The sequence below is a fragment of the Mirounga angustirostris genome, unplaced genomic scaffold (assembly GCF_029215605.1).
Source record: "Mirounga angustirostris isolate CCGP_5_RB_7025 unplaced genomic scaffold, mMirAng1.0.hap1 SCAF_16, whole genome shotgun sequence".
NCBI lineage: Eukaryota > Metazoa > Chordata > Mammalia > Carnivora > Phocidae > Mirounga > Mirounga angustirostris.
Genome location: NW_026991724.1, coordinates 47,087,034 through 47,110,094, shown reverse-complemented (window position 1 = coordinate 47,110,094; position 23,061 = coordinate 47,087,034). Strand labels below are relative to the sequence as shown.

At 49.6% G+C, this 23,061-nt stretch overlaps 1 protein-coding gene and 1 long non-coding RNA gene across 2 annotated transcripts in view; one reads left to right on the top strand and one right to left on the bottom strand.

The window, feature by feature from the left end:
* Nucleotides 1-9,583, bottom strand: part of MAP3K10 (mitogen-activated protein kinase kinase kinase 10) — a 15,331-nt gene extending 5,748 nt beyond the window's left edge. The window contains exons 1-4 of the mRNA XM_045891525.3: nt 8,211-9,583; nt 3,961-4,141; nt 686-834; nt 46-221 (exon numbers count right to left, since the gene is read on the bottom strand). Coding sequence (XP_045747481.1) covers nt 46-221; nt 686-834; nt 3,961-4,141; nt 8,211-8,898 — 1,194 coding nt within the window. The 5' untranslated portion in view covers nt 8,899-9,583. The remainder of the gene's footprint in view (nt 1-45; nt 222-685; nt 835-3,960; nt 4,142-8,210) is intronic.
* On the top strand, nt 9,573-23,061 carry LOC123855663 (uncharacterized). The gene is made up of 3 exons (XR_006793572.3): nt 9,573-9,764; nt 20,769-20,871; nt 21,988-23,061. It is a non-coding gene; the product is annotated as an uncharacterized LOC123855663 (long non-coding RNA).

Sequence of the window (23,061 nt, the reverse complement as noted above, 5' to 3'; positions counted from 1 at the left end):
TGCAGGAGCTTGCTCCACCCCTCCCACTTTATCCCCTGCCTTCACCTTCTCTTTGGTCCGGAGGTCATCGAACATGTGCTGAATCTCTAGCTTCCAGTCTTCCTGCAGCGAGTGGAAGGACTCCAGTGGCATCTGGAACAGGGCTGACTGTTCAATGACTTCAAGCTGCTTCAAGATGCTGCCGAAATCTGGCCGCCCGTGGGGGTCTGGGTCCCAGCATTCTGGGGTGGGGGTGGGGGTGGGGAGGACAGCGGTGGGAGGGGAGATGTCAGTGGCCGTGCTCTGGGGCATCAGCCTGCTCCGTGGCAGGCAGGATTTCAGGGGACTGTGGACGGACAACTTCCATGGAGCCGAGGGGAAGGAATGTAGAGCCAAACTCCTGGCAACATTGAACTCAGTGAGACTCTGGCAGAGAAACCTGGGGACCCACTCCCTCACGTGTGGCAGAATCAAGAATCAGGGAGGAATCCTGGGGCCAGTGAATGCTAACAGGTTGCCCTCAGGAGCTGTGGGCCTGGTCAGAACAAAAGTTTGGGGTCCCTGGAGGCAGTTTGTGGCCCGATGGTTGCGGCCCCTTCTCCCTCACTCCTGGACCCACTGGGATGGATGGGTGTGAAGGGGTGAGGTCTGGCCCGAGGGCCCCTGCCGCCCGAGCTGAGCCTATCTCCACAGGGCCCTGGCTCACCCTCCAGAAGGCGGGCAAAGGGCTCGGGGCACGTGGAGGGGATGGGCAGCGTCAGCTTGTTCATAGCCACGCCATACGCCACGGCCAAGGCGTCGATTTCACGGTAGGGGACCTCACCCGTCAGCAGCTCCCAGAGCAGCACCCCGAAGCTGCAGGTGGGGGAGAGGGAGGGGTGATGCTGCATCTCACCCCAATCCTCACCTACACTCCAGCCCTGCCTCCGGTCCCCTGGTGGGCCTCCCTCACCCCAACATCTCCCAATGAGGCCACAAGAACATGACTGACTTCTGCTGGCCTGATTTCAAATGGGTGTTGTGGGGTTGGCTCTCTCTCTCACGTCTTGCCTTTGCTCTCTCTCCCCTCACCCCTACCTGAAAACCTTCAGTGTGTCCCCTGTGCCCACGGGGCAAAGCCACTTTTCTTAGCCCTGACCTCTGATGACCACTGTAGACTTGCCTCTAAGTGCTCTCGCCCCCGTACCAACCCCAGCGTCAGCTTGTAGCCACAGTGAACAAGTTGAACAAGCCCCGTTCTTCCTAACCTCTGGCTTCACACATGCTGTTCCTTTTGTCGAGGACATCCTTCCCTTTGTGTAACTGTCCTTTAAGTCAGAATTCAGGTGCCCTATCAGGAAGGCTTCCTTGATTCCACAGCCTCCAAAGCTAGGTTAGAGGCCCCTCCTCTGTTCCCAGAAGAACCCTCGGCACTTACCTCTAAAAACAAGTTAACACTATTTAACATTTATAAAGCACTTACTCCAGGCCAGCACTGTGCTAGGCGCTCTCAGTAATCCTCACAACAGCCCTGTAAGGCAGAAGGTATTGGTATGACCCCCGTTTTATCCGACGAGCAGGTGCAGGCTCAGAGAGGTTAAGTTGTCTGCCCAAAGGTCACATAGCTAGTTAAGTGGACAGGTCTCAGTCCACACTTGGACTCAGGCCTGCTTGATGTGCCCATGGCAGTGCCCTTCATGGATACACAACACCGGGGCGTGCACCACTCTGCTAGTCACCTGTGGGCCCATCTGAATTCCCTCGGGAGCCTAATAACCATTTTGTGCAGCGCCCGGCATGCAGTAGGTCCCTGGGCTCCCCCACATCCACACGTGCATTAATTCGACATAGAAACACATCTGCAGGGCGCCAGACACTGTTCTAGGCCCCGGAGCAAGATGGACACAACGTCCGCTCTCCTACAGCTGGTGGTCTCCCTTCTCAGGACCAGCGCTGGCGAATCTGAGCTGTGCGCATCCTGTCTGAAATACTTTTCCATCGGGCGCCTGGGTGGCTCAGTCGGTTAAGCGACTGCCTTCGGCTCAGGTCATGATCCTGGAGTCCCGGGATCGAGTCCCGCATCAGGCTCCCTGCTCAGCGGGGAGTCTGCTTCTCCCTCTGACCCTCCCCCCTCTCATGCTCTCTCTCTCTATCTCATTCTCTCTCTCAGATAAATAAATAAAATCTTAAAAAAAAAAACAAAAAACATTTCTCATTTAAAAAAAAAAAATACTTTTCCATCCTCCTTTGCAGCTAAGGAAGCCCCTGTGGTGACACTTCCGGCCAGTGGGATGGGGGAGGGTGTGTCCTCTGCAACTCACTTCCAGGAAGTGTCCTTAGAGAGAAGGGGTGTCTTTTCTGCTTCTGTCCTTCCTACTGGCTGTAATGTGGACCTAAAAGCTGGAGCCCAAGTAGCCATTTTGGATGATGAAGTGAGCTTGGGAGCGGAGGCCACGTAAGGTGGAGGACAGGACAGTAACAGTGGCTTTCAGCTGGACATGGCATTAACCCCCACCTTCCCCACGTCGCTGGAAACCCGTGGGGATGTCTGGATGGCCACAGTGATGTTTGGGGGCCAGGAACCATCTATACCTGGTGTCCTGAAAAGTACAGGGCGGGACCATACAAGGAAGAATGATCTTGCCTGATGTCAATGACACCCCTGTTGAGGAACCCCCCCCTTACCCCAGGATCCTGAATTCCTGTCGCGGGGGGCACCACAGTGGTCCCAGGCTTTACATGCGAGCCGAAACTTACGTTTGTTTTCGTTTGGGGTTTTCTGCTCCTTGCCACTGAGACCTGGCTCTGTTAAATGTTTGGTACCATAAATGAATGCCTCAATGTAAAGCCACGCAGAACCTTCCCCAAAGGGCTGCGCTGCTCTCATGGAGACTTCCCGTCTGATCTGTCTGCCCCAAAGCCATGACTGCTGGTTGGTCCATCTGGTGCCTCAGCTGGGGACTGACCCGGGTTTGGCTCCCTCCCAGGAGAAGGCCAGGGGTTGAAGAGGTTCAGCTGCCACCATCCAGTCTCGCTGGTGAGGGCAACAGCCTCCTCACTGGCCTCCCGCCCCCACTACTCCTGTCCCCTACAACGCATTCCTCATCCTACAGCCCAGGGAGCCTTGCAATGCTCGGCCGGACCATGCCGTTCATAAAGGCCACTCGGCTTTCCCCTGCACTTAGAATAAAGCCCGGCGTCTGGTCCCTCGTCCAGCTTTCTCTCCTCTGTCATTTCCTACCACCTTTCTCCTTGCCTGCCGTGCGCTAGCCGCGTGGGCCTTGTAGTCGTATCTGGAATGGACCAAGCTCGTTCTCACGCCGGTGTCTCCTTTGTGGGCACTGTCCCCTCTGCCTGGGAAACTTCTTCCCCCAAACTGTGCATGGCCTCTCCTTCCTGTCAGCCCAAACTCAGCTCAAGGGTCGCTTCCCAGAAAAGCCTTCCCTAAAGTCATCCTCCGGTCCTCAGAGGGCTTTTCGATCAAACCTCCTGGCTCTTAATACTATCTGATGCTTTGTTCTGGGGGATTAGCTCACTATCTTTTGAAAATTGTTTTATGACTTTTTAAACTTGAAACCAGCTATTTCCCCAGCTTTCCTGTATGTTTATTTCCTATTTACTATCCCTGTGGGCAGGAGGGTGCTGTATCCCTAGCACCCAGTGAGGACGGACGGACAGATGGATGGAAGGATGGATGGACAGAGGCCTCCAAAGGCCTCAATTTCCTGCTGACAGGTGGGGCGGTGTGCTGGATGGTGTCTGAGGGCCCTGGTGCTGACACCCTATCTCTAGATCTTTGGAATTTTCCACTCAAATCCGAGTCTTTCTCAGCTGCCACTTCCGCAAACAGAGCAGACGCCTGCTTTGGTGCCTGGAGGGCCTGACCTTGCCAGCGGGCCCCCCAGGCCCGGATCCTCACTTCGGCGGGAGACCGCCCCTCCCGTTCTGACCCCCCCCCCGCCTCCCCCATTGCCAGGACTCCCCAGCCGCCCCCGTCAGCACCTCCAGACGTCACTGCTTTTGGAGAAGAGGGAGAGACGGATAACCTCTGGAGCCATCCAGGCATAAGTCCCCGCAGCGCTCATTTTGGTGGTCTTGTGCCACTCGCGGGCGAGGCCGAAGTCTGTGATCTTGAGCACCGTGTCTGCGAGGTTGTGGTTCTCGATGGCCTCCAGGATAAGGACTGGGGGGTGAGGAAGAAAGGCGGGTCACCCCAGAGCTTCTGGGCTGTAGACCCGAGTGTCCTGGCCCCTGCCTTGGCTGGAATCTCCTACTTGTTCTCTCCCCCACCTCGAGCTGCCCCCTCTGCGGCGGCTCCTTTCCTGGTCTGGAATACCGCGGACCCTTCCATGCTGTCCAGTCCCTGCCCTGGGGCTCCCATGAGGGGGGAGGGGGCCTCCCCTGGGTCCGCTACCCTCCTGACTCCAGCCTAGGCTCTGGGGAGCTCATCGCAAGGTCGGTATCCAACACCTTGGTTCTCCTTTGTCCAGGCTTTGAATTCCCAGCCAGCCCAGGGGTGGGAACTACAGAGCATGAGCAGAAGGGATGAATGTGGTTCTCCTTTGTCTTTGTCACCCCTTGTGACAAATTGCATGCGGGGGGGCCCCCGTTCTACTCCTTTCTGCAGCGTCACACTCTTCGCCACGTGACTGTGCATTTCTTTCCCCGAAACAGGCAGAGTGTATTTCCCCCTCCTTTACTTGGGGTTGTTCATGTAACTTGTTTTGGTCAACAGGATGAGGCAGAAGTGACAGAATGCCAGCTCCCAGCCTGGGCCTTGAGAGGCCTCACCCGTCTGCCTGCCCTCTGGTGCTTCTGCCATCACCACAAGACCATGCCTGGCTAGCCTGCAGGTCCAAGGGACATGGGAGATAGCTGGAGTCAAGCCTCTCCGGCTGAGCCCGGCCTAAATCAGCTTACCCTCCAGCAGGCGTGCATATGTGTGAGCAGTAATAAATGACATCAAGCTTTAAGACACTGAGTTTTGGGGGTGGCTTGTTTCGCAGCATTACAGTGACAAAATCGGACAGATGTATCCCCCAAGCATATCAAGTGTCTCCAACTTGCTGCCTGGGATTGTTACGAACAACAATTATAATCATAGCTGGTGTTTACCAGCAGCCCACTATATGGCAGGCACTGTGCTAAGCCCTTCACATGAATTAACTAGAAAGCAGCCTGTTTTATCGACTGACAAACTGAGGCTCAGAGAGATGAAGTCCCCTGGCCAAGATCACACAGCTCAAAAACTGCAGCAAAGACCTGGCTGAGATCTGACCTGAGAGCCCAATCTCTTAACTGCTATGACATTCTACCAGCTTCTGTCAAACAGAGGCCCCAAAGTGTGCAGAGTCCTGCCGAGGTTTGAATCCCAGCTTTGCCACTTACTAACTGCATAACCTTGTTAATGTATTCTTCTTAACGTGAAGATTTCTCCTCTGTTAAATGGAGATGGTGGTCATATTTATCTTAGAGGGTTGTAAGAAGGATTTATGGCCTGAAGCAACAACACGTCCTTACAAAATGTTAGCTATTATTATTCGTGCGTGATGTCGCCAAAATTGGCCCTTATTTCTCCACCTGGATCTTTGACCCTTCCTGGCTACTTCTCCCATCATAACGGCAAGCTATTTCTACTATCATCAAAGCCCAGAGGCCTCCCTCGACTCTCTAGCATGTGACTCCATCCCTCCCTTCTTGGGTCCCCACCTCTCCTGTTTGTGGGTGACCCTGTGATAGAGGAAACACACTACGGTCTCACACTTAATTTCTGCATCTCCCATCTGCGTCACCCCCTGCTTAGAAACCCTCTAATGGCTTCCATGGCATTGAATAAAATACCCCAAATCCTCATCATCACCCCCAGGGTCATCCTGATCTGGGCCCTGCCTACGTTTCTGACCTCATCTCCTAACTCTGCCTCATTTCTCCTCTTCCAACCCCTCTGGTCTCCTCCCTGTTTCTCCAACAAGGTGTGCTCATTCCCACGTCGGGACCTTGGCCCTGCCCAGACCTTCACAAGGCCTGGTCGTCTTTGTTCAGGTCTCTGCGCCAGGATTCCCTCCCTTGACCATCTGACTGAAAGAGCTCCTTCTGCCTCATCCTTGATCTGTTTTATTTACTTCAGAGCCCCTGATACTCTCCGGAAACTTTGTCATCTATCTATCTACTTATCTATCTAAATATCGATCATCAACTTCTGTTTACTAGCCTCTAACTTCCATATGGGGAGATCTTGCCTGGTTCACTTCTGAAATCCCAGAGCTTAAGAAGGGGCCTGTATACTTAATTTTGCTTCCAAATACTGGTTGAATGAACCAGTGTATGAGCGACATCGGGTGAGGGGCTCCTGCGGAGGCCCTGTGACCTGTCCCAGGCATGGAGCTGTCCCGTTGCCGGGGCAGGCAGCCCTGGCCTACAGAGCCCCAACAACCCTATGTCCTGGTGACACTGGCTGCAGGAAACCCTGGGGGCCCAGGTGTGTGTCCTTACACCCCACCTTCAGGCTGCTGAATCAGCAGGGGTGAGGAAGGGCCAAGAAGAGCATGCTCAGCCTTCAAGAGGAGCATGCTGCCCGTCCTGCGTCCACTTGCCCAGCATTTTCGAGCATCAGGGAAGGCAGGAGCCTTCTGTGTTTCCCGCTCCATTCCCCAGCCCTGGCACAGCGCTTGGCACCCCTCGAGCTCCTGGCAGCTCTGTTAGTGCCCAAATGCGAGGCCTGGAAGGTAAGGAACACACATCCCTCTGCTGCAGGGGTTTGCCGGTGGCGGTGGCGGTGGCGGGGGCAGAGCAACAAAATTGTAAAAAAAAAAACCAAAAACACGGGGCGCCTGGGTGGCTCAGTTGGTTAAGCGACTGCCTTCAGCTCAGGTCATGATCCCAGAGTCCTGGGATCGAGTCCCACGTCAGGCTCCCAGCTCAGCGGGCAGCCTGCTTCTCCCTCTGACCCTCTCCCCTCTCATGCTGTTTCTCTCTCTCTCTCTCAAATAAATAAATAAATAAAATCTTTAAAAAAAAACCAAACACACACACACACACACACAAATGGGATAGATTCAAACAAATGTCAAGGTGTGGAATTGGCAGGAATCAGAAATAGATGAGATGTGGGGGTCCAAAGGTGAGGGCAAAGGGGAACCCGTCACATTTCAGGTGAGGGCAGGGCACACGTTGGCCTCATTCACTGCTGAGCCCGCTCCTTGGCGCATGACTTGGCCCAGCAAACACCAAATGAAAAAAGAAAAGAATGAATACATCAGTGTCAAAAGGAAAGGGAGTGAGGTGGGGCAGAGGAAGGATGGGAGGAGAGCCAGGAAGGTGGGATTTTTCCCGGGTCATATACTTAGGACCCAGGGCAGGGTGTGGCACGCCCCAGGCGCTCGGGGAAATATGTGAGGAATGAATGAAATCTTCAGTTTGGGAGGACGGTTAAGGGTGGAAACCATTGCGAATAGGTGCTCAATTAATATGTGCTAACATCAGGAGAAGCTCCTGGGTCTAGGTGGGCGTCCTGGGGAGCCTTCCCTTCTGCCTGGCCCCAGTTCCCATTCAACCAACCAATCAACTTCTGAGAGCCTGGGATAAGCCAGGCAGCCTGGAAGCTTTTTACGTAAGGCACATCCCTTTTCCTCCTCCCTCACCTCCACTTTGCCTCGGCTAGCTGGGGCAGAGGCCTGGGAGTACTCCAGGAAGTGGTTCTCAGGTGGAGGTGGCTTTACCCTCTCCCCCGCTCCCCAGGGGACATTTGGCAATGTCTGGAGACAAGTTTCGGTTATCATAATTGGGGATGGGGGTGGGGGATGCCCATGGCATCTGGCAGGTAGAGGCCAAGGAGGCTGCTAAACAGCCTCCTACGATCATCCGGCCCCAAATGTAAATAGTGCGGAGGCTGAGAAACCCCAACTCCAGGCTAGGTTCTTTCTGTCTCTGTGTGGCGGACTCTGGCATCAGGATTGGACCGTCGATGCCTTGAGGGCAGGCCCTGCATCTGTGCTGTTTTATGCCAGGAGTGCAGGGCCAGTCATATTTATTGAGCTACTGTGACCGTAGTCTGGGGGACAGGTGGTCCCTCAACCTTTCTGAGCCTCCTTTTCCTCCCTTAACGGGCAAGGCCTGCCTCACTTGGCCCGGAAGGTATACTGCTGCCCCTTCCCGCCCTAGGCAGCGTCTACTGGTGTCCCCATTTCCCGCCACCTACGCTCGACCTCACAAGGTTCTGTGGAAGCAAGTTTTGGGGGGAGGACACCACTTACTGTTGATGGACTTGAGGTCCCGGTGGATGATGGGCACAGGGGCATCATTGTGTAGGTAGTTCATGCCCCGGGCCACCTGCACAGCCCAGTTGACCAGCACATGAGGGGGCACCCGGCGGCCCGCCAGCACCCTGCTCAGTGCGCCCCCCCTGGCATACTCCATCACCAGGCAGAGATGTGGGGGGCTGAGGCAGGCGCCTCTGAGGGCAATGATGTTGGGGTGCTTCAGGGCTCCGAAGAGCCGGGCCTCCTGGCGCACCTGCTCTGCTGTCACTGCCGGGTCCCGCTCAGGGTCCAGCCGGGCGGCCTTGACAGCCACCTCCTCGCCGCGCCACAGGGCCCGGTAGACCTTGCCAAAGCCCCCTACGCCGATGATCTCCTCTAGCTGCAGCTCGTGGAAGGGGATCTCCTGGGGCAGCCGGAGGCCCGCGGGCGCGGCGGGGGCGCCGGGGGCTACGTAGTTGCTGGGGAAAACGCCCACGCGGCCGCTGGGTAGCTGCCCGGTCCACCAGCCCTCGTCCCCCGACACGGCACAGTCCTGGGAAAGCACCTGGACGCGGTCGCCCCTCCGCAGGGTCAGCTCCTCGTCGCCCGCCGCCTCGTAGTCGAACACCGCGGTCCAGACGGGCCCCGTGGGGGTCGTGCCCCACTCCTTGGCCGTCCCCCCCCCGTCCTCCTCCTCCTCCATGGGGGAGGGGCCGGGGGCTGCAGGAGGCCGCTTCACACCGGCTGCCCGCGGGATGCAGAGGGCGGGCCCCGGCGGCCAGGATGGGGGGCAGTCCCTGCGGGTTCTAGGGGGTTCCTGGAGGCCATGGCTGGGGGGCGGGGTGGGGGGAGAGCCCTCCGCAGGAGCAACAAAAAGCCTCCTTAAAAGGGCAGGGTCGTCCCCTCTGATTCAGCTGCCCAGGCGGGGCGGGGTGCGGGTAGGGCGGCGGGTTCACCTGTCCCCCCAAATGTCTGGGCGCTAAGAGGGCCTGGCCGCGCGGCTCCCGAATTCCTGCCGGGGCCCGCCGGTGGGGGACGAGGGTGAGGGAAGCAGGCAGCCCCCTTCCCCGCGCCTCTCACCCCGCGCAGCTCCACCGGCGGCCCCCGGCTCCGCATCCCGGGCCACGACTGCCGTGCGGGGTAGGGGTGGCCGAGCCCGGGGGGCGCCCGCCCCGGGACGGGGTGGCGCGCCCCTCGGCCTTCTCACGCGCGGGGCGGCCGGGCGGCCCCCATCCTCAGCACCGGCCTCCCGGTTGGCCCCAGCCGTGCCCCCGCCCGCGCCGCTGCCCGGGGCCGCCGGCGGTGCCTAAGTGACGTGCTCGCCGCCGCCGCGGTGCCGCCTGGGAGTTGTAGTCTCCGGCTGCGCGGCCTCGAGGCTGTCCTCTACCCCTCCACCCCTCTCCAGAGCCCCGCTGCCAACCTTGGGCCACAGTGGGGACCCCGCGGGGCTGAAGGAATCCTCCCGGGGAGATAAGCCCGGCCTCGGACCCTGGGACCCGGACGCCCTGGAGGAGGGAAGGAGGAGGGGGCCAAGCGCTCCTCACAGACCCTGCGGGTCCGCGGCTCAAGGTGGGATTGACGGTGGCTGACTAGCTTCGCAAAGCGAAATACAGGAGCTTCCTGAGTGGTTACTGCCTCCAGCCTCTAACGCGGCTGGGACAAGGTCCTCTTAGCCGACCGGTCCCTCGGGGCCCCGACCCGAGGTGCACGCCGGGAAATGTAGTCCGTTCTCCGACCCGCGCGGCGGGAGGCGGCCCCAAACGCTGGAAGCGGGTTGGTGGCTCTTGCAAGCTAGGGGGTCCGGCTGATGGGGAGGCCTCAGCGGGCAGGACCCGGCTGGCAGGACGTGTTTACCGTCCGTGGGGAAATCACAGCCATGTCTTTCCCCACCAGTTCTGGGTTCTTCTGCCTCAGCAGTCAAACCTCGTACCCTCGAGAATTCCCCGCCTCCCAGAATTGGAACTTCCAATTTATTGGGGCTTAATGCGCATCTTGTGCTAAGTGCTTTGCACGTGTGGCATCATTAAAGTGTCGCAAAGACCCCATTTTACAGGTGACGCATTGAGAAGCAAAGTCACTTGTCCGAGGGCACAGAGGTGTAAATGGCAAAGCAAGAATCAAAGGCTGATTTTTAAATTAAACATGATTTTTAAAAAACACTGCCTTCCCATTTAAAGAATGAGGAAACTGAGTCCTGCAGAATTTCAGTGACTGGCCCAAGATCTGTGAGCTTGTAAGCGGCAAAATTCTGGGCCTTTTCACTGGCTTCTCCTGAGTGGTCCGGAGGTCTGGAGGGAGGAGAGAAGAGAGGACCTATGATGGGCTCTGGTTCCCAAACTCCAGAGAACTACCCCCCAAACTTCACCCCGCCCCAGCTCCTGGGAAGTTGTTCCACTCTGAGAAGGAAGTGGATACCTGGTCTCCTGGTTACATGTCAGGGAAACTTAGGACCTACCAAGAATGCTTGTTGGAAGACAGTCTCCCCTTATTCTGAGTATAGGCGGTTTTGCCATAACTGATATATGCATTCCTGAAAAAGCTTGGAGTTCTACAAAACAGTGTGCTAAAAATAACAAGGCTTTATAGGAAAAATAAAACTAGGGACAGATTGTTCAAAACGTACGAAACTTTATAATCAGAGAGCTACAAAGCCAATAAGGATTCTAATAGAAATACTAGCACAGTTAAATTTCCACGGATATTCGTGTTTAGCAACACCTTCATTCCCTTCTTTGCAACCTTTAAAGGCTGGGGCTTGTGCTTCCTTTTTGGAGATGCTGGTCTGGAGATATTAATTTCTAACGGAGACCATTTCCATCAAAATTAGAAGTCTGATTTAAGGGTTGTCTTCATTAATCTGTCATTTTGATATGAGAAAATATCACTGTAGTTTCTTCATCGGCATTCACAGCTTGGCCACGTACCATAGCTTTGCAGCAAGCATTATGGTCTTTAAACCACCAAAAGGAGCCACTGTGGATCTAAAGGAAGAGACTTCTGCAGATTTGCAGCTTTTTGTGTGTGAAGATCTTTGATCACTAAGGCTTCCCCTTTAACTGTGAGAAAGCTTGCCCCTGATTGCTTCAAAATATTAACTTCCTGGAAAAAAAATTGATATTAACTAACATGCTTGTGTTATGCCGACATTTTTACTCTGTTTACCAATTGCTTATGGGTTGACTCAAATCAGAGAGAGGCAGGTGAGCAGCAGAACAGGTGGTTTCCAAGTGGCTGTCAGGACTTGGGTGAGCAAAGGGACCTGGCTTGATTCTAAACCTGGTGGGTCCTACAGAGGGGAATGGGGAGTGGGATGGAACTTGTCAGTTCCATAACAAATGCTTTGGATTTTGTTTGGGATTGTAATGAATAAGTTATTCATTTGGGGAGAATTTATGATTTTGTAATATTGAGTCTTCTGTCTTAGATACAGGTATAATTTTCTCCTGGGTATCTTGTACATGTTTTCTCTGGTTCACTCACTGGGACCTTACTGTTTTTACTTATTTATTTATGACGTGGATTTTTTTCTTCTGATCAGTTACTGCTGTTGTGTTTTTATTACTAATCTTGGATCTGGCTACCTTGTTGAACTCACTCTTACTTGTTTTAATTCTCCATACTTTACTGGCTAGATGATCCTGTTGCTGTAACAAAATGACAGTTTAGTCTTTCCACTCTTTATAACTCACCCCTTCCCCTTTGGCTAAGAGTTCCAATACAATGTTACCGATCGTGGTGATAATGACCAATCCTTGTCTTGTGCCAGCCTTCTAATAATATTTGATTTAGGGTTGTTTTGCATTTGTTTTCAGAATGGAATTGGCCCTTGGTTTTCTTTCTTGTGCTCTCCTCACCCAGTTTTGACATTAGGGAAATGATAGCCCTGTTCTATGATTTGGGGGAACCGTCTACCTTATTCTGCAATCTGGAATGGCCTGTGATACAATGTGGGTTTTTTGTTTTGTTTTGGAAGTGTTCTGTATGTTTTTAAAGGATGTGCATTTTGATTGTTGGGATCAGAGATCTGACTATACAGGTTTATTAATTCTCTAATTCTTATCTACTACACCCTTACTTTTTTTTCTGTTTGATCTGTTGGCTTCTGGAACGTATAATAATCTCTCCCATTATTAGGGAGGATATGTCAATTTCTCCATTTAGCTGTACCAGTTTTTGCTTAATACATTTTAAAGTTATGTTGTTAGGTGCATGAAGATTTATGATATTAACATGACATCAGTGAATTACTCCTTTCATCAGTATGAAATATCCTTTGCCGTCCTTCCTTATGATTTTTGTTTGTATTGCTTCCTTTTCTTAGAAACATTTCTCATTCATTCATTCTTTTTTTTCTTTTTCTGAGAACTGATTTTACCATACTGTTTTATTTCTGACACACTATTAGCAGTAACTTGTGTAAAAATATTTTTTATGTCATTTCTTTTCTCTCATATCTCCCTTCCCACTTCTATCTCTTCCTCCACCTCATAGACACATTTTCTAATGCGTTTAATTTATGGTTCTTGGAATATGCCTATATTCCTAAAAGATGTATAGGGCTTTATATGTTTTTAATTTACAAAAATGGTATTAAGTGAATTTCTATTTTTACTTTTTTTTGCTCAATATTGTTTTTTAAAAAAGATTTGTTTATTTTAGAGAGAGAGAGCGTGCGTATGTGCATGCACTGTGGGGAAGAGGCAGAGGGAGAGAGAGAATCTCAAGCCGACTCCTTGCTGAGCATGGAGCCTAAGGCGGGGCTCAATCTCAAGATGCTGGGATCATGGCCTGAGCCGAAATCAATAGTCGGACACTTAACTGGCTGAACCACTTAGGTGCCCCACTCAATATTGTTTTAAGAACATTCCATGTTGTTGTTTATGTGTCTGGTTCACTGCTTCTTTTTTAAAAATTTTTGTTTATTTTTAAGTAATTTTTACACCCAACTTGGGGCTCAAACTCAAAACTCTGAGATCAAGAGTTGCACACTCCACAAACTGAGCCAGCCAGGCACCCCTGGTTCATTGCTTCTGATTGCTGCATAGCTGTCCAGTTTATTAACTCACCATCCTTAATTATTCACCGACTAATGAAGATCTACATTGCCTTGAATTCTTTGCTACTACAAATAATATTTCAATCAACAATCTTGTACTTGTATCCTTTGGGACTTGTGCAAGAGTTTTTCTGGATTATACACCTAAGATTGGGATTGCTGGATCATAGAATATACATACTGAATTATACCAACTGGAGGTGCAGGATAGTTCCAAATTCCACACATCTTCACTAACACTAGTTCCTTTCTGAGCTTCTATTTTATTTATTATTTATTTATTTATTTATTTATTTTTACTTCATTTTTTTTCCTCTCTGAGCTTCTAAATTTGGCTACTCTGATAGATTTAAACTAACATGTTGTAATTTCCTGATTATGAGTGAGGTTGAACATCTCTTCAGACTTGTTAGCCATTTGGATTTTCTTTTGTGTTAGTTGTCCATTCTATTTTTCGCCCATTTTTTTCTATTGATTTTCCATTCTTAAATATTTGCAGGATTTTGTTTATTCTGGAAATTAATCACTTTTTTTTGGAAGCCAAAAATATCTTCTCCCAGTTTTTCACTCATTACTTAACTTTTTCAGTTATGTCTTTGTTTGGGATAAACCTTTAATTTTAATATGTCATGTTCATCTCATTTTCACTATATAGTTTATGGTGTTCTAGGCTTAATAATCTTTATTCACTCCAAAGTCATAAAGATGGTCTACACTTTTCTCCTAGCTGTTATGGGTTGAATTATTTCCACCCCCCTTCCCCCAAAATACATTGGAATCCTAACCCTCAGTACTCTATAATGTGATCTAATTTGGAAATAGGGTAGTTGCAGATTACTTACATTAAGATGAGGTCATACTGGAGTAGGGCAGGCCCCTAATCCAATACGACTGGTGCCTTATAAGATAACAGCCAGTGGAAGACACACAGCGAGAAAGGCAGAGATTGGCATTATGTAGCTGCAAGCCGAGGAACTCCGGAGATTGCCTGCACACCACCAAAAGCTAGAAGAGGCAAAGAAGGATTCGATACAGGTTTCAGAGGGAGCATGGCCCTACTGACCCTTGATTTTAGACTTCTAGCCTCCAAGACTGGGCACAATACATTTCTGTTATGTTAAGCCATCCAGTTTCTGGTATTTTGTTCTGGCAGCTCTGGGAAAGTAATATACTAGCTTTCTTTCTTTCTTTTTTAAGATTTTATTTATTTATTTGACAGAGAGAGACCAGCAAGAGAGGGAACACAAGCAGGGGGAGGGGGAGGGGGAGAAGCAGGCTCCCCGCAGAGCAGGGAGCCCGATGAGGGGCTCGATCCCAGGACCCTGGGATCATGACCTGAGCCCAAGGCAGACGCTTAATGACTGAGCCACCCAGGCACCCAATATACTAGCTTTCTAGATTTATCTTTATTTATTTATTTAAGAGAGAGAGAGAGAGAGAGCGAGAGAGCACAAATGGGGAGGGCCAGAGGGAGAAGCAGACTCTCCACTGAGCAGGGAGCCCCAACAGGGGGCTTGATCTCAGGACCCCGGGATCATAACCTGAGCCACCCAGGCATCCCTATAGATTTATCTTTAATATTAGGTCTCTAATCCATTTACTTGACCTTTGTATTATGGTGAGTGGTAGGGAACCCACTTTTCTTGTAAGGAGGCTGTTTCCCCAGTATCCATTACCAATCCGTCTCCTCCCTTCTGATTGGGATGCTTACTCCGAAATATTGCAAGTTCTTTTAGATACACGTGTCTATTTCTGGCCTCTACATTCTGTTCTTTTAATCAGTTTGTCTGTTCATGTGCCATATCACCTTTGTTTCCTTTTGTGAACTCTGACTTGTTAGTATATCTTATCTGATTCAGAAAATCCCCACCCAAGCCCCGCTTTGGCCATTCTTACCTATTTGCAGGTCTTGATTCTTCCACATGCATTTTTGCATCCATTTATTGTTTCACAGAAAAAAAAAATCTTTCTGGAATTGGAGCTTGCTATAGATTGACTTAGGTAGAAGGGCCATCTTAATGATATTAATTGTTGCATTCACTGACGTGGCTCACCTCCACATTTGTTTGATTTCTTTTGTGTCCTTTTAGTAACATTTTTTCTTCATAAATGTCTTGTGGATGGATGGGTGGGTACCTAGATTCCTTTTTAACTTTTTCTTTTTCTTAAAGACTGTTTTGTTTTTTAAGTTATCTCCACACCCTACGTGGGACTGAGCCAGCCAGGCACCCTCATGCCTTTTTAACTTTTGTTACTATTCTGAGTGGAATCTTAATTTTTTTGTTAGAGTTTTTAGTTGTTCGCTATTGCATAGAGGAATCCTATTCATTTTTCCAATTTGATCTTTTATTTGGTCACTTTGCTGAATCTCTTACTAGTTTTAACAGTTTGGAGGGGTTTTTTTGTTTTGTTTTGTTTTAGATTTTTTTAAATTTAGTTTTTGATAGAGAGACAGCGAGAGAGGGAACACAAGCAGGGGGAGTGGGAGAGGGAGAAGCAGGCCTCCTGCTGAGCAGGGAGCCTGATATGGGGCTCGATCCCAGGATCCTGGGATCATGACCTGAGCTGAAGGCAGACGCTTAAGGACTGAGCCATCCAGGCGCCCCAACAGTTTGGAGGTTTTATATGGAATGCCAAATCACATCCAAATAGTGACAATTTGGTTATCTCTCCTCCCTTTCCTTATATACATATTTATATACAGATTTATAAAGACTATATGTATATCCATAGTAATATTTATAATAGCTTGTTGCAATGGCTAAGACCCCCAGGAGTGAATAGTGATGGTGAAGGAGGCCAGCTGTGTCTGTTTACTAGTCTTATTTTTTTTTAAGATTTTATTTATTCATTTGCCAGAGAGAGAGAGAGAGTGCACAAGCAGGTGGAGCGGCAGGCAGAGGAAGAAGCAGGCTCCCTGCTGAACAAGGAGCGCGATGCTGGACTCGATCCCAGGACCTTGGGATCATGACCTGAGCTGAAGGCAGACGCTTAACCGACTGAACCACCCAGGCGTCCCTGCTTACTGGTCTTAAAGGGAATGAGCTTAAGGTTCTATATTAAGTGTGAAGTTTTTGATAGATTAGTCTTTATCAAATTATGGAAGTTCCTTTCTATCCCTGGTTTTCTGGGAACTTTTATCATAAGTAGGTGTTGAATTTTATCAATTTTTTTTAAATCTGTGGGGGCGACCATGTGACTTTCCTACTTTATTCCATAATATAGTGCATTACATTGTTACCTTTCCGATGCTTATTAAAACCTACTCGATGCCATTTTATTTGTAGCAAATTATTTGTATTTTCTTATCTAATATATTATTTAGGAATTGTGTGTGCATTTAGAAAGTAAAATGGGTCTCTAATATTCTTTCCCCATATTGTCCTTATTCAGTTGAGGAATCAAGGATATACCAGCTTCATGAAATGAATTTCTTTTCCTTTTCTCTGTAATAATTTGTATATGGCAGGTGTTATTTGTTCTTTGAAAGTTTGGTAGAACCCCCCCTGGTGAACTTTCCGGGGCTTCTTTTAATTAAAATTTCTGGTTCTTTCATGGTCTTTCATTGGTCTATTCAAAGGCTGTTGCCTCTTTTTTTTTAAATATTGGCATTTTCTATTCTTACAGGAATCCGTCCATTTTGTCAACATTTTAAAATGTATTGGTTTAGGGGTGCCTGGGTAGCTCAGTTGGTTAAGCATCTGACTCTTGATTTCAGCTCAGGTCATGATTTCAGGATTGTGAGATCAGGCTCCCTGCGGGGTGTGGGGCCTGCTTAAGATTCTCTCTCTTCCTCTCCCTCTGCCCCTCCCCGCCCCCACTTGTGCACTCTCTTAAAAAAAACAATGTATTGGTTTATAGAGTTTGAATTTTTGTTTTATTACTCTAAAAATATTTATATCTGTAGTTCTTTCTCCCTTTTCACTATGAATTACATTTTTATTTGGCATCTTTCTTTTTTCTCTCCAACAGCTTTGCCTGGAGCATTTCAAATAGCCAACTTCTGTTTTTTTGTTAATTTTCCCTGATTTTTCTACTTTATTTCCGCCTGAAAGCATTTTTCTTGTTTTTTGGATTTTCTCTATTGTTTCATATGTAATTTCTTTTTCTTTTTCTTTTTTTTAAGATTTTATATTTATTTATTTGAGAGAGCGAGCACAAGCAGCGGGAGTGGCAGGCAGAGGGAGAAGCAGACTCCCCGCTGAGCAGGGAGCCCGATGCTTGGCTCGTTCCCAGGACCCCGGGATCATGACCTGAGCAGAAGTCAGAGGCTTAACGACTGAGCCACCCAGGTGCCCCGGTTTTCAATCTTCTTTGATAAAAATGTTGAAAGCTAGGGCGCCTGGGTGGCTCAGTCCCTTAAGCAACTGCCTTCGGCTCAGGTCATGATCCCAGAGTCCTGGGATCGAGCCCCGCATCGGGTTCCTTGCTCCGCGGGAAGCCTGCTTCTCCCTCTCCCACTCCCCCTGCTTGTGTTCCCTCTCTCGCTGTGTTTCTCTCTGTCAAATAAATAAATAAAATCTTTAAAAAAAAGTGTTGAAAGCTAGAATTACCCTCAAACACTGCTTTTGGTCATGCTTTTATTGCCATCCAGTTATAAGGATTTCTTTCTTTGATATTTTATTTTTTTAACTCGAGAGTTATTTGTATTATATTATTTAAGTTTGGGGGGCTTCTATATTTTTGATTTTTAGAGCTGTCTGAATTAGAGTTTGGACTGAGGTAGAACAAAGGGAAGCTAGAACAGAATGCCTCCGAAGACATTCATTTCACAAAAAAAGCCCCAGAGTGGGTAGGCGGCTCCCCCGCAAGAGGTCATAGGTCCTACCTTTTGTATCGCCCTGCTCTGAGCATCATCCTGACTTACATGGCTGAAGCCATCCCCCTGTCACCAAATTCATGTCCTAGTGTATGAGAAGACAGAACTCAAAGTAAGGAGCCATTAGCTTCCTTTTAAGGACATGACCCAGAAGACACCCACCTTCCTTCTGTTCATATCCAATTGGCCAAAATTTAGGTATATGGCTCCAGGTGGCAGTTTGGAGGCAACCGGGGTTTGGTAAGAAAAACAGAAATTGGGGCGCCTGGGTGGCTCAGTTGGTTAAGCAACTGCCTTCGGCTCAGGTCATGATCCTGGAGTCCCGGGATCGAGTCCCGCGTCGGACTCCCTGCTCAGTGCGGAGTCTGCTTCTCCCTCTGATCCTCCCCCTCTCATGCTCTCTGTCTCCCATTCTCTCTCTCAGATAAATAAATAAAAAATCTTAAAAAAAAAAAAAAAGAAAAAGAAAAACAGAAATTGAACCAGTAATGTGAACAGTCTACAAGCCAAGGAGAGAGGCCTCAGCAGAAACCAAACCCGCCAACACCTCCATCTTGGTTGCATAGCCTCCAGAACCGTGAGAAAGTTCATTTCTGTTGCTGTTTGAGCCCCTCGGTCTGTGGTACTTTGTCACGGCAGCCCCGGTAAACTAATACCATCTCCAGTGCTATAATTTCAGACCCGTGTTAGCCCTAGAAGGAGGAACTAGGCCTTGACACGGAAGCCTTTCCAAAGCTGTTCACATCACACCCATAACACAGCCTGGTTTGGCAGCCGGATTTAACAAGCCCGGGCCTGGGACATGTCTCACGGATGCCTCAGGATGTTTCTTCCTTCAGAGTGTCATTCACGTCCTTCTGCTCAGGAACGAATCTGAGGACAAGCAACATTTTGGTGAGGCTCCGGCCTCTTCCAGCTGCCTTGGCTGGGAGGACCTGTGGGACGCACTGGGAAGGACTGGGGGAGAGGTGAGAACAGCAGGGCTGAGGATGAGGGAGGAGAGAAAGAAGCACGCTCTCAGTCATGGAACCAGATTTCTTTCAATAGGTGTGGGGGAGGAAGGCACTTTATGAGGTCTAGAAACATAGAGGGAAAGGCAGGAAGGGAATGGTGTATGGTGAGTTCAGGACTAGGGGATCCAGAGTTGGTACAAGTGTCCCAGCCTCTTCTGCCTCTTGATTAAGTCAGGAGGCTAATTTCCTCCTAGCTCATTGCAGCTGTCAACCTTGATCATTTCCTTCCCTCGGTCTCTATGTATGACAAGTTCATTGTGTCACTGAAAAAATATTTACTGAGCATGAGCCCTGTGCTGACATGTAGCTGTGGTGCAGACAGCCCCTGTCTTCATGCTGGTCCAGTCTGGGTGGGCAGGAGGGGCACTGAGCAAGCGCCATGGGGTGTGCTGAGTGTTTCACAGGGGGCAATAGGGGGCACTGCAGGAGCACTCGCACAGAAAGAATACTGGATCTGAAGGCCTCAGTGAGGAAGTTGAGACCTGAGAGATGAAGGGGGTTAGGGTGGGAGGAGAGAGTTCCAGGCAAAGAGAACTATGCTGTGAAAACCATAAAGTAATTCAAGTGTCGGTGCATGACACCGAAGAAGCCCAGGGGCTGGACTGTGTAGTGACCAGGATGGTGGCCAGGGCCTGAGGCAGCAGGCGGGAGCCTGCTGGGAAGAGCTTTCTAGGAAAAGGTAAGGATTTTAGACTCTTCCCGAAGGCCAGTGGGAAACTATGGAAGGATTTAAGCGGTGTGACTGGATCTACCCTGTTTGTTGGGTAGATGGTGGATTAATTGCAGAGCAAGCTGCAGCAGTAGTTCAGGCAAGAAATGATGGTGGCTTGGAGGAGGGTAGCTTCTGTGGGGACTGAGAGAAGTGACAGAGAACCTCTGGAACATTCTAAAGGATCTGATAGGGGGTGAAGGAGAGGGGAGAGCTAAGTGTGACACTCAGATTTCTCGGGTGAGACTGTGAAGAGCTGGAAGACAAGAGGGTCTAGACATCACTCTACAAGGTCTGTCAAGGGGAAGCAGGATTTTTTTTTTTTTTTTTTTTTAATACGAGTATCGGGGCACCAGGGTGGCTCAGTCGGTTAAGCGTCTGACTTTGGCTCAGGTCATGATCTCATGGTCTTGGGATTGAGCCCCAAATTGGGCTCTGCCCAGTCTGCTTCTGCCTTTCCCTCTGCCCCTCCCTCCCACTCATGAGCAATGCTCTCTCTCCCTCTCAAATAAATAATTAAAATCTTTAAAAATAGGAGTAGGAAGAAGGATTAATAATATCTGGAAACACTACTGGGGTGCCAATACAATGGCGTATGGTATTATTGTTCACGATATTTGCTGTCTCTCCTGAAGGATGCCCAGTTATCAGGCTTGGCCATATGACTTACTTTAGCCAGTGAAATATGAACACAAATGGGGGCGCCTGGGTGGCTCAGTTGTTTAAGCGACTGCCTTCGGCTCAGGTCATGATCCTGGAGTCCCGGGATCAAGTCCCGCATCGGGCTCCCTGCTCGGCGGGGAGTCTGCCTCTCCCTCTGACACTCCCCCTCTCATGCTCTCTCTCTGTCACTATCTCTCTCAATAAATAAATAAAAATCTTAAAAAAAATATGAACGCAAATGACGTGCATCTTTTCTGAGCAGAAGCTTCAAGAGCTAGCTCACGGTGGCCCATGTGTCTTTTCTCTCTGCCAGGCTATTGCAATGTTTCGGAGGCTCCTGTGAATGAAGAGACTGGGTCCATGCACAAAGGTGTGGAGCAGAGCCCAGCCACCCCACGTTGGACAAGGGGACATGGGTGAGTCTCTACCTTTATATGTGTGAACCACTGGGGTTTGGGCTCATTTGTTTCTGTGGTATATGCAGACCACCCCTCTCCTCTTCTAGACCTTGAGCTGTTTGGTGAGTTGGGGGAGTGGAGAGCCTTCAGTTAGGACTGTGGGGATATCTCCAGGGAAGGAGCTGGTTTTAGTTAGGGTAATAGTCGGAGGGAATATTCAGGGAGTGGTTTGCAGGGGTCAGGGTGGAAGAGTTTGGGAAGGATGAAGGAGGGAGGAGACAGGTAGAGCAAAAGACAACACAGAGAACAACAGAGATGAGAGAAGGAACCCGGGATGATGAGAGGGGCCTGTATTGGGGGGGATTCCCAAGGAAAGCAAAGACAGGAACCATGATGAATTTGGTCATGGCATCCTGGGAGGGCGTTGGGTTCTGAGGCTCAGAAGCACATAGTACTATGAAAACAGCCCCTCAGTAACCACCCCCCGCCCCCGCCGTCCCATGATGAGACTCTTCTGGCCTGAGTTGTTCATCAGTCAACCCTGAATGCCAGCTATCTGTGGGATAAATGAATTAATGAAACTTATGGATCCGTGGTCAAATCTCTTCCATCAGCAAAGGGTGCCTCTCAAGTCTGTAGACCAAGGTTGACCAAGGGCAAGTTACCCAACCTCTCTGACCTTGGTTTCCTTAGCTCTAAAATGGGATAATAATAGTTCTCTAACTCATGGGGCTGTTCTCAGAACTAAATGAGATGCTGGACAGCCATCCAGATTTTTGGCAATTGTTTTGTCCTAATTTTCGTAATGACATCTGTGCCCAGTGCAGACAAATATGTCACTCCTCTCTGCTAGAATGCCACCCATCCCCCCCAACCTTTCTGCCCCCAGCCTTAGCAGAGAGGAAAAGCGACTTGTCCAAAGACCCTCTAGGCAGATTGAAGACCCAACCCAGGGCTTTCCTTACTATACTTGAACAAATCACCACAATCTTAGAGGCTTACAGCAACACAAATTTATTATCTTTTAGTTCGAGAAGTCAGAAATCTGAAAGGTGTCTCCCTGGGCTAGAACACAGGGCTGCATCCCTTCTGGAAACTTGAGGGAATTGAAATCCATTTCCTTGCCTTTTCTAGCTTCTGTATTCCTCGGCTCGTGGTCCCTTCCTCCATCCTCGGAGCTGGCAATGGCACCACCTCCACACCCCCTTCTGAACCTCGTGCCTCCCTCTTTCACTTATAAGGACCCTGGTGATTACATTGGGTCCACTTGGATAATCCAGGATGATCTTCTCAACTGAAAATCCTTAATCCTTCATCACATCTGCAAGGTTCCTTTCGCCAGGAAAGATAATCCATTGCCAGGTTCCAGGGATTAGGACATGGGCATTTTTGGGGGGCCATGATTTTGCCTAGCACAGAGGGCAAGTTGGAAATTGGCTCTCAAGCCTCAGAGACTCTTTACATCCCTCCCAGTCTCCCCAGCTATGTGCTGATCTCATCTTTCTTTCCCTCTTTTTCTCATTTATTTCTGGCCCTACAGTTCATTTTTCTAAAAAAAAGATTTTATTTATTTATTTGAGAGAAAGAGCACAAGCCGGGGAGAAGCAGAGACAGAATCTCAAGCAGACTCTGCACTGAGCGCGGGACCCAATGCGGGGCTTGATCCCACAACCCATGAGATCATGACCTGAGCTAAAACCAAGAGCCAGATGTTCATCCCACTAAGCCACCTAGGCGCCCCTACAGCTAATTTTAAAACAGATACATCAGCTAGAGGCATTTGCTCCAAATTCCCTAATCCTTATGAATGGTGGTCCAGATCAAGGTCCCCTTTGATTCCCAAATGAGCTTGATCAGACATGGTCTCTGGGTGGACCCTAGTCTAGAAGAGCACAGTCCAAGAGAAATTGAATGTGAGCTACCACAATGTAAGTCACATATGTGATTTCAAAATTTCTAGGAGTCTCATAAAAAAAGGTAAAAAGAAATAAATAGAATTAATGTTATTTTATTTATTTATTTATTTATTTATAAAGATTTTTATTTATTTATTTGACAGAGAGAGACACAGCGAGAGAGGGAACACAAGCAGGGGGAGTGGGAGAGGGAGAAGCAGGCTCTCCGCTGAGCAAGGAGCCCGATGCGGGGCTCGATCCCAGGACCCTGGGATCATGACCTGAGCCAAAGGCAGACGCTTAACCGACTGAG